Source organism: Miniopterus schreibersii (assembly GCF_964146895.1).
Source record: "Miniopterus schreibersii genome assembly, chromosome: X".
NCBI lineage: Eukaryota > Metazoa > Chordata > Mammalia > Chiroptera > Miniopteridae > Miniopterus > Miniopterus schreibersii.
Window position 1 is genome coordinate 74,742,040 of NC_138104.1, and position 11,280 is coordinate 74,753,319.

An 11,280-nucleotide genomic window follows, 5' to 3' on the forward strand; every position below is an offset into this window, starting at 1 on the left:
CGAAAACAGATGACGCGTCCTAGGTAGCCAATGAGAGTGCACTGTTGACCTGACGTAGGACGCAGCAACCTAATTGTGGCCGTGGGATAGGTGGGAGCACTAGCGCCGGTGTGCGTTTACAGTGGGGGCGTGGCCCAGCCTGGGCTTAGCTGGACTGCGCGGCTGGACGCCGGCGCCATGGAGGAGTACGCTCGGGAGCCCTGGTACGACGATCGGCACAGGCCTCGGGACTGTCCCTGCGGCACCATGGCCAGCTGTGGGAGGCGGGCGGGGGAGGCACTGGCCCCACAGCGCTAAGGGCCAGACTCCGGAGACGTTTAGTTGTCTCTTTGCGCTCCCCTCCACTTGGTCCCGCCCACTCGGGCTCCGTTAAGAGGGGCCACAGCCATGTTCCTGGAGGAGAAGGTGCGGTGCAGGACGAAGCACTCCACATTTCCCCTGACCCCGTATCTCCCAGCCCGTCTTTAACAAAAAGAGACGCGCTGGTTTAATCCACTCCCGCCGAGGGGTGGCACGGTGTTGAGCGGAAATCCCCAGGGCTACCACGCGTGGTTTTTCCCAGGTTGCTTTAGTGAGTGGGGGAGGGGCCTGGATGAGCCTATTGTGAGCAAGGAGGTGGTGCTGGGTTCTCCCCACGACCCGCTCTTGGTTTTTCCCAGTTGTGAGAGGTTAAAAAGAGGGAAGAGGGCGGGGCTTGGACCCGTTCATTTTCTAAGAAGGGGGTGGGACAATACTAGCCAGGTCACACTTCTATAGTGATTATTTAAACATGCCAACTCTTTGCGCATATCAGCTCATTTAATCTTTGATAGTAAAACCGTTGACTGATTCCTTGGTTAGCTGCAAAGGGGAGGGGCAGAGAGGGCGATACATTTCCCTTTTTGCACTATTTCTTGCTTAAATGAGGGGAGAAATAGTCTCATCTGAAATGCTACTTCCCATTCGAGTGACTTGATTTCTCCCAGTTGGAAAGAGTCCATGTGGCATGGCATAGGAGGAGGGCTCAAATTAACCCCATCCTCCCCTTGACACTTGCAGCCCATGGCGAATTGTGGATGATTGCGGTGGAGCCTTCACTATGGGTGTCATCGGTGGTGGAGTCTTCCAGGCCATCAAGGGCTTCCGCAATGCCCCTGTCGTGAGTCCTGGCTTTCCCTGGGTGGTACGGGGCTCCTGCCCTGCCAGCATGGGATACTGCTCTGAAAACTGCTTGGAGCTGCCAATTACATGCACTTAATCATTTTGGTGCCTGCCTGCTTACTATGTGCCAGGCCTCACTCCAAAATCTGGGGTTTTGGGGAGCTGTAAACATGGCCTCATTCCCAAACCCAACTGGAGCTCCTCTGTGAAAATGCTGTGCTGTGAAAATGGTAATCACTGTCGACATAAGAACATTCAAACCTGTGGAAAAAATTTATAAAAGTTCATTAGAGTTTATTTGAGCCAAATAGAGGACATGCCTGGAAGCAAGATCTCAACAGATTGAGGAAAATGCTTCCCAGAATGACAGTTTGCAGTTTTATACATTTGGAATTAAGGAGTGAACATAGGGAAGATTACATGAATGTAGGAGAAAGCAGAGCAGGGAAATCTGTATGATTGGATTACAGGATGGTTAACAAGATTAGTGCTCTCTTGAGGGTGATTACGATTCTGAGGGGTCTGAAAAAGAAGCATTTCAAAGGTGTGTGAACCTAGATGCACAGAAAAAATTAACAGGGCTTGCTTAAGGCAAAGATAACCTCTTTACTAGGGAAGTTATAGGCCTGACGCATGACTACCCATCATGACCTCCAGTTAGGAATTTGTGATCAATCAGATCAGCCTGTGTGGTTACTTACGGTTAGTTTTTATTGCAGAGCCCTGTTTTTCATCCACATCACCAAATTCTATATGTGTGTGCAGAGCCAGACAGATTTCACCTAGAGGCAGATTCTGGGTCAGAAACCTGGATAGAAGGAAGTGACAGTTTAACTAGCAGAGGGAAGACAGCCTTAAATTTAAAGTGTTTTTAATTTAACGTAAACAATTCTTTCTCTTTCCTGACAACTCCCTCCTGGAGATCTCATCAAATGCCATACTTTGAATGCCATCCATTTGCCAAGGTCTCTGCAATTTATGTATCTCTCCTCATCCCTCCCCTCAACTCCTGTAATTCTTTCCTGGATCTTTACCCAAGTTTCTCCCTGTCATCTTAAGCTCTCAGCACAAATGCCCCTTTCTTAAAGAGGCCTTTTCTTATTCCTCTCCCGGTATCATATCTCTTTATCCTGTTTCCTCTAGGATGCATATTGCCATCTGAAGCTGATTTGCTTATCTGTACCCTTGCCCAGGATCTGTCTGTCCCACTAGAATGTGAGCTATGAGAGGGCAGGGACCAGGTCTACTTTGTTCACTGCTTTATGCTTGCATACAGCATGGTGCCTGGGACATAGGTGCTCAGTAATCATTGAATGAATGGATAGATGGATGATAGCTTCTCAACCCAGCTTTCAGAATACTTGTGTTGGGGTACTCCCCAGTCCTCTAATTCTTGGCTCCTTCTCCACATCTCCACCTCTGAATACCCCTGACAGGACTCCCACCCCCTTCCCTCTCTGAAAATCTAAAAACCCTGTCTGTCAGTGGCCTCAGCCCTGTTCTGACTCTCCTCCTCACTTTCCCCAGGGAATTCGGCACCGATTGAGAGGTAGTGCCAATGCTGTGAGGATCCGAGCCCCTCAGATTGGAGGTGAGAGGCCTGGGGAGATAGCAGATGTGACGGCAAAGTTGGCGGTGGTTGTTGCTTGGGGTCTAGTCCTCAAGTTGGGGGTCCACATTTCAGCCCCAACTCTGCCTGGGACTTCCTGAGGGAGTGACGTTTCCCAACAATTTAATATGGGTGAGTTCTGGAGTTTTTTAAGTCCAGACCCTAGCTCTTTCCTGATGTGTGATCTTAGAGTAGTGGCTTAACCTTTCTGAACCTCATCTGTAACATGGGGATGACGATAGCAGTAACCACTAGAGTCATTTTGTAACTTATGTAATTTACATAGCATTTACTAAGTGCCAGTTGCTCTGCTAAGCACTTTAATAATATTAACTAATTTAAAATGTTAGAAGTCTCCCTGGTCAGTGTTGCTCGGTAGTTAGAGCATCAGCCTCCCCACCAAAGGGTCACTGGTTTGATTCCCTGTCAAGGTTACATACCTGGGTTGCGGGTTCGCTCCCTGCCCCTGGTCGAGGAGCATTTGGGAGGCAACCAATTGGTGTGTCTCTCTCACATCGATGTTTCTCTCTCCCTTTCACTCTCTCTCTGAAAAGCAATAGAAAATACATCCTCAGGTCAACATTAACAATAAAATGTTGCCCAACCAGCATGTCACAGCGCTTGAGCATTGACCTATGATCTAGGAGATCGTGGTTCGATTCCCGATCAGGGTACATGCCCAGATTGCGGGCTCGATCCCCAGCAGGGGGTGTGCAGGAGGCAGCCGATGAGTGACTCTCATCATTGATGTTTCTATATCTTTCTACCTCCCTCTCAGAAATCAATAAAGGCATATTTAAAAAAGAAAAAAAAAAAAGACGTCAAATAGCCCACAGTACCTAGATCAGAAGCCAGGACACAACAAGGCCTCAGTAAACATTTTGACTATCATGTTGTTAACTGGCTTTCCTAACCTGTTTCCTTCTCACTGAAACCAAAATCAGAATTCCAACTCTGTGTATTGGTTTATGAAGATCAAAGTTGCTCTGTTAAAAGCCATATAGAAGATCAATGTGCTTGTAAACACTTGTCACCTCCCTATGAAGGAGAAGGGAATGGCCATTGCAATTAGAGACAGCTTGAAGAAGTAGTAACACAGGGGAAGATGGGGGATATCTCCCAGGAATTTGCTATCTGTTTTTGCATCTGGATGTTTCTCCCTCTTTGCCAGAGCATTCAGGCCTTGTAAGTCCCCAGTCCCTGAGCTCTGGATTCTTGGGATTCCCCAGGAACACTAATTGGACCTCTGTCCTCCTGCAGGTAGCTTCGCAGTGTGGGGGGGCCTATTCTCCACCATCGACTGTGGTCTGGTGCGGCTTCGGGGCAAGGAGGATCCCTGGAACTCCATCACTAGTGGAGCGTTGACTGGGGCTGTGCTAGCTGCCCGCAGTGAGTGCCCCCGACCCCGACTCTGGCCCCAGCCCCTTCCACCCTGTTCTGCCAGCCTTCATCTCTCCCTGCCTCCTTGCTCCTCCAGGTGGCCCATTGGCCATGGTGGGCTCAGCAATGATGGGGGGCATCCTGTTGGCCCTCATCGAGGGTGTTGGCATCCTCCTCACTCGCTACACTGCCCAGCAGTTCCGCAACGGTGAGTATCTGGTGAAGCTAGTCAGGGAGAGGTGGGAAATGCTCTGCCTAGCCTCCTTTGCTCACGTTTACTTGATTCTCCCCTCTCCAGCACCCCCGTTCCTGGAGGACCCCAACCAGCTGCCATCTAAGGAGAGTACCCCGGCCTCAGGCTATCCCAGCTACCACTGAGGAAGTGACCGCCTGTCATCACCATCGTGGGAGCTCCTCCTTGGTTCCCTCCCCGATGATCTACCTCGAAGGGAGGGCTGGCTCCCAGTTGGCCCTGGGACCCTCCAGAGAGGGCCTCTACTCTCTGTTCCCTTGTCCCAGGGTGGGGGTGGGGCACCCAAGCTGCCCTGATGAATGGGTCCTCTTCTCTCAGGGCACCCCAGTCCCATACTCACATGTAACAAGCTCTCACCCTAGCCCCTTCCCATATTGCCCTGATGAGTATTTAAAGCCAGTTTTGAAATGCCTACATATGTACTCATTAAGCTACCTATGGGAGCCCCTCCTTGAGACAAGAAGCGGAGCCCTCTTCAGGGACTCAGAAGCCCTAGGATTTGGAGTCCCACAGAGAGTGGGCCTTAGTCAATGTCTGTAGGATGAATGAGCAGGAGGGGGAAATGAATCAAGATGTTAATAGGTACATGAATAAGCATGTGTGGGAGCCAAGTGATGAATCATAAGTACATAGAGGAATAGACTTGGGAAAGAAGTGAGGAAACACAGGGATTGCTGGGGTGGAGGGGGTGGTTCTGCACTTTGCATGCCTGACCCCTCCCTCCCAGGCCTCATTGCCAAGTCTGGGAAATCTGACCTCACAGTGAACTCTGTCATTCTGGATACCAGTCACCTCACTGGTGTGAAGATAATCCCCCTCCAATATGACCTCACCATGGACCTGGGAAGAAGGGTCAGGGAGACCCAGTCTCTTTTGCACCACAGAGATACTTCTGCTCTTTGTTGCTCAGTGTTGTCAGTATTTTTTTAAGGGGAACCACAAAATAAGCAGAAATGAGTTTTCATTTTGGGCCAGGGGAGTTCTGGGAAAGAGATTTTTCTGGATGGACATTGGCCCCAAAAGCTGTCTTTTCCGGGTAAACCCCTGCATGGGTGAGGCAAACATCTCAATTGGGGTGCAAGTGCTCCAATGCAAATGGCCTCAGGGGAAACAAAAGCTGTCCCTTTTGTGCAAGCCATGGCAAAGAGGTGGAAATGCCCTCTTTTATACAAAGTCATTCCCTGGGGGTGTAAATGCTGAGTCCCAGGGTTTCCCAAGACTACAACAGGAACCTGGTGGTCCTCAGTGGTAGCAGAACTGCAACACTGCCTATTTGATTGACTCAGTGCCAGGCAGAGCCCAGCCAGCCCATGAAGACCCTGGAAGGGCAGGATGATGGTGGCAGGCACTGTGCACACAGTGCTCTCAGGGCCTCAGCAGGGCCCCAGCCTCGAACTGGAAGTTCACACCCAGGCCTGTGTAGTGTGGGGGCTCCATTCAGACCCAGGGTATCCCAGACTGCAACCCTTGTATTTCTGGGCCACTTCCTTTGGTTCTGCCCTTCCTCAGCTCTAGGCCACATCTCCCCATATTTCCATACCCCACATTGGTCCTCTCAAGCACCATCCCATTAGCTCTGGTGAGCCTTTCCCTTCTAGGAGTCCTCAAGTTCCACCCCTGATCTCCCAAAGCTGCTGTGGTTCCCATAGCCCCTAGTGTCTTCAGCCCTGCCCTCTAAGATTCCTGCGGGCCCTATCTCCTTTGTATATCAACCCAGGCTCCTCTGAGGCCCCATCCCTACTGTATCTCCCTGGTTCCCTCCAAGTGGGCCCCGCCCCCACAGCCCCTTAGATCTGCAGCCTCCCTTTCCTCAGCTTCTAGATCTCTTTGCATCTTCTGCCTCCCCCCCTTCAGGTACACCCAAACCCCAGGCACTCCACCTCTCCCACCCCAGGGACCCGTTCACCATCCTGGCTCTGGAAGGTGGCTGGACCCACGGAGCAGTGGAGCAGTTTATGGGGACGTGCGGGGCCTTCAGCTTCAGCTCCTCCACTGCTGGCTGGGGTGGAGCGAGGAGGGGAGGACCACTACTGGGTTTAGAACCAGAGGCTCCAGGCGTTGGGTGAGAGGTGGGGGGACTGGAGTCCCCCGTGTCACCCGGCTCCTAGTTGCCCAGCCTGGAGCGCCCAGGTCCTCAGGCCCCACCCCCTGACCAGATAGATGGTTGGCCTACTTTGCAAAAGAAGGGAATGCGGTCTCAGACCCCTGGTGGTTTCCACAGGCAGGGACTGCAGAGCACAGGAGAAGGCAGGAGTGAGGCAGAAACGGATGGAGAAAGAAACTGAGAGAGACGCATAGGGAGATAGAGACAGTAATGGAGACGTACAAAGAAATGCAAGCAGAGAGAGAAGAGAGAAAGGAAAAGAGACAAGGACAGAGTAAGAGAAAGAGACTGGGTGATGGTCAGAAATGCAGGTATGGTCAGAACCACAGGAAAGGGAGGTAGTCAGGAGTAACTATGTACTCAAGTGTGTTGATGAGTCTGTTTTGTCCTAGAATATCTGAGCAGCTCTGAATACGGAGGACGTGTCTGTCTGGTCCAGGACAGAACCCACTCTTAACAAGGTGGTTCTGGCAGGCAGGAACAAGTCTGCATTAAGGTGCTGCTCTTCGTGGTCTTCTAGAAAAAGACTCCAGGACATCAGAGTACCCAGACTTGGCTCCTGGGCTCCAGGAGGCTCTAGGGTCTGTCACTGGTGGCACTATGAGCATTTGGGGCTGGAGAATTCTTGATGGGGAGCCATCCTGGGCACCGGAGGATGTTGAGAGGCATCCCTGACCTCCACCCACTAGATGCCAGTAGCAGCCCCTCATCGTGACAACCGAATATGTCTTCGGACATTACCAGATGTCCCTGGGGGCCAGCTGAGCGTTCCTTAGCCCGGTGGCTTATTTTCTGTTATCTGCTGCCACACAGAGACTGGAAGGATTTTGAGGGAGAATAAAAACACAGTTTCACAAACTCCCTTTCAAGACAGAGGATGACAGTTCCATTTTCATAACAGGCTATGCCCTCAGTGTCGTTCTAATGAAGACCCCCAGAGGCACAGTACCCTCCGTGCCCTGCCTCCTGCCTCCATCCAGTTGCTGTGTTGTCATTGTGATAAGACCCACTCTGGGCTCAGCAGTGATTTTTCTGGAAGACTGCGAGAGAGCTCTCAACTGCTCTCAATGCTGCCCCCGTGGGTTTCCATTCCAGAGGGTGGGGAAGTGGGCCAGTGGGCAGGGCAGTGTCTCATCTGACCACACATGCTGTCAGAAACTTGGACTTCCCTTACCTATGAGCTCTCTCTGCCAAGTGTCCCGAGATCTTCAGCACCTTCCTCGAAGGACCGATGCCCACCCACGCTCCTCGCGAGGTTGCCCAGGCTGTGTTCGCTGCATGCTCTTCCTCGGTATATTCTCATCTTCTAATTGGACGGAATTCAACAAAAGTCTACTTACACCTCTTTGCACTATGGTTAAAATAGTAAAAAGTGGACTCAAAAAAAAAAAAAAAAGGAAAGAAATGCAGGTATGGCTCTGGGAAGAACTTGAGCATCAGATGGAGGCAAACACAGGAGTAAAGTCAAGGTGACACTAGAGCTGTGAACTGGTTGAGGGGCTGGACCAACAGAAGGCTGTCAGGCCAGGCCTCTGCAGGCCTGCCCAGTTAAGTTCTAGCTGAGGGACCTCAGAGCGACACAAAGGTGCCGATCTGCACTCTTGCATTCATCCCTCACCCCCACCCTGGCTGGCCTCTCATCTCTAATTTAATCCCGTCTGCTTCGGATAAGGATTTCAGCTGCTCTCCCTCAGATCTTCCTTCCTGTCTTCCTCCTGGCCTTACTCCCTTCTTTCTTGATCTCAGCCTTTCTTCCCCATGTTTTTCCTTTGATCTCCCCAGCTGGTAGCTCTCTTTTCCTGTGGCCTCTGGGTTTGCCATCCACCTGTCCGCATGGTTGGGGGCTGGGGTATATTTGGTGGGTTACAGAGGTGGACAAAATCAGGGAAGAATGGGGGGGTCCAACCTGGACAGTGAAGTGGGACAATCACCCTATACACCTCAGGCAGAGGCCCTGAGAGGGTGAGGAGAGAGACCTGGGGAAATCAAAGACAGGCAGAGAGAGGGAGACAAAGATACCAAGAGAAAGAGAAGTCAGAGTTTACAGAGACATCAAAGAAGAGACAGAGATGCCAAGAAAGAGAGACACCAACAAAGAGAAGAAGCAGTACAAGTAAGCAAGGGAAAAGAGAGAATGAAATGAGGAAATAGAGATCACAATTGGGAGAGGCAGAGAGACAGGAAAAAATGGAGGGGTAGAGAGTGTCAGAATAAGAAGTGAAAGAGAGAGTTGAGCAGAGAGAGGGAGAGAGAAAGTAAGAAAGATGAGAGTTGGGCGCACACATCTTACCCTGAGTCTGGGAGTTGCTGTCTGAGTGTTTTTATGTCCTCTGTTCTCTTAGTGGCAGTTGGACAACAGGGCCTGACTGAGCAGGAGAGCTCTGAAGTCCCCACCCCAACCATCCAGGTCATCGAGGTGATTAGGAGGGTGCCTGCCCTGAGGATATACCTTTAGAGATCTGTGCCCTGATGTTGGGAACTGGGAGCCATCTCAAGTCCATTTAGTGTCAATCTCTGGAGTGGACCAATGGGGGCCATTTCTGGGGAATCTTCAGCTTCATCACATTGCCTGCAATCATATGGAAGAGGAAGAATGTACAATGATCATTTTTTAAATTGCATTTATTGGAATGACATTGGTTAATAAAATTATATGGGTTTCAGGTGTACAATTCTATGATACATCACCTGCATATTGTATTGTGTTCACCACTCCAAGTGCAATGATCACTTCTGAGGTGACAGAGAAACCTTGCTTTCATTACCCTCATTATATATATAAAGAAAGTAACTTACCCACAGTTATACTGCCTGAAAGTGAGAAAGCTGGGCTTTATATCCTTATTTATTGTGCTTAGAGTTTCAGAGATGTCATTTGCAACATAATTTCTAGGACAACACATTATCAGTCATGATTATGAGTGTCATTGGAAGGGTTTCAAAGGCCATTGCCACAATTTCTGAGCCCCCTTTGTTAAAGTAATTTCAAGGACAAACTTATCTTTTTTTATTTTTTATTTTATTTTAGAGAGAGAGAGGAAGGGAGAGAGAGAGACAAAACATCAATTTGTTATTCCACTTATTTATGCACTCACTGGTTGATTCCTGCATGTGCCCTGACTGAGGATCAAACCCACAACCTTGACATATGAGGATGATGCTCTAACCACCTGAGCTACCCAGCCAGGGCCAAGGACAGATTTATCTTAATGGAGATCAAGTCGGCAACAATTCTGGGCATTCACACAGGGCTCTGTGTTCATACAGGAACTCAAGACAAAGTTTCTCACTTGAATACCTCACCATATTAGATGGTTTGAAGTAGATGATGCAGAATGTAAACTCTCCCTCCACAGCCCACAGAGAGGAGGGCATCTCCTCTCCTCGGATTTCTTTAGTTAATTATGAAGACACTTATAAGACTGGGCTCTGAAATTTTATTTAGTGAGCATTAGAAAGAAAAAACAATTAGGCCTATGGAACTAAAATTTTATTGCAAAATGTGATTTTTTAAAATTTCAGTGAAATAATGAACATGTGTTTTTCTTCTACAAAAGGAGTTCCTTTAGAATCTGCTCTATTGAACCCCATTTCCTTAATAATTTCAGTCCAAACAGAGGCTCTGCACACCCCTCATTTTCCCCAGGCTGGAGTCTGACTTCTGGGGACATGGAGAGAATGGACTGTCCTTGGAGGTCATTACTTCACACAGGCATCTTCCAAGATGTGCCAGGTCCTGTGTGGTCCTAAGGTGTTGACCCATGCCTTATGCTCCTGCTTTATCGCTCAAACTGGCTATAGGGTACCTCCAGGTCTAACTCAATGTCTTGGTTATATCTATGTCCCCCAGGGCAATAGGAAATATTGCTCACTCTCCCCAGCCATAACGGGAGCTTGATGGTTTTATGAGGCTCAATTGCCTAGGCCATCATACAGACAGACATGTGCACCCCGAAAGACATAGTCAGCTTCAAAACACATAAAATTGACAAAGGATGAATAACCACAGTATATAAAGGTCTCCTACAAAGCAATAAGAAAAAGACAAACAACCCAATAAAAAGCAAAGGATGAGGAATTTTTTTTACAAAAAAGGAAACCCAAAGGGCCAATAATATATGAAAATATACTTGTGGTAAGTCAGGGAGCTGTGTGTATTAAGACAACAAAATACTATTTTATATCAATCAGATGGCAAAAAATTTTAAATCTGATAACACCAAGTACTGCTAAGGATTTCTAGAAACAAAGTGTCTTATTCACAGCTATGAGAGTGTAATGGGGACAACAATCATTTTGGAAAACTGTTTGGCAGTATCTACTAAAGCTGCATATATACACACTTATTACCCATTGATGCCATCTCTATGTATATACCTAACAGAAATGTGTACAAAGATTAACCAAAGACATGTACACGAATGCTTATAGCAACTTTATTCATAATAGCCCCAAATTGAAAACTACCAAAATGTATATTAACCAAAGAATGGATGAATACATTGTGATATATTCCCACGATGGAATACTATAGAGCAATGTGTTGGAGACAAATCTCCATGGATTTCTCATGTTCCTGCGTGGTCCAGGCCTTCTGAGCAAAGGACATGTTTGAAAAGCAGTTTTGGAAGTTAGAGATAGTGTATCCCTTTGGAGAGATTTAGAGACAATTTAGGAAAATAAACCTAGAAATGCCCTTCCCACCCCCAAACCGGGAGGTTGTTTACTTTCCAGGGTAACAAGCAATCTCCATTTGTGGCGGGAGAACAGTCAGGTGCATCAGCAGCTTCATAA

The 11,280-nt window shown here is 48.6% G+C and overlaps 1 protein-coding gene across 1 annotated transcript; it reads left to right on the forward strand.

The window, feature by feature from the left end:
- The first annotated feature begins 107 nt into the window (after nt 1–107).
- On the forward strand, nt 108–7,891 carry TIMM17B (translocase of inner mitochondrial membrane 17B). The gene is made up of 6 exons (XM_081126162.1): nt 108–203; nt 1,039–1,138; nt 2,668–2,731; nt 4,010–4,138; nt 4,227–4,337; nt 4,428–7,891. Exons 1-6 carry the CDS (start codon nt 178–180, stop codon nt 4,505–4,507), a joined length of 510 nt encoding a protein of 169 aa, XP_080982288.1. The 5' UTR covers nt 108–177; the 3' UTR covers nt 4,508–7,891.
- Nucleotides 7,892–11,280: the final 3,389 nt, after the last annotated feature.

Bases quoted from the DNA above. Each gene is read 5' to 3' on its own strand.
- TIMM17B (XM_081126162.1), top strand. From the start codon at position 178: ATGGAGGAGTACGCTCGGGAGCCCTG. The intron at 2,732-4,009 runs GTGAGAGGCCTG...GTCCTCCTGCAG, and splicing joins CCGAGCCCCTCAGATTGGAG to GTAGCTTCGCAGTGTGGGGG. The intron at 4,338-4,427 runs GTGAGTATCTGG...TCCCCTCTCCAG, and splicing joins TGCCCAGCAGTTCCGCAACG to CACCCCCGTTCCTGGAGGAC.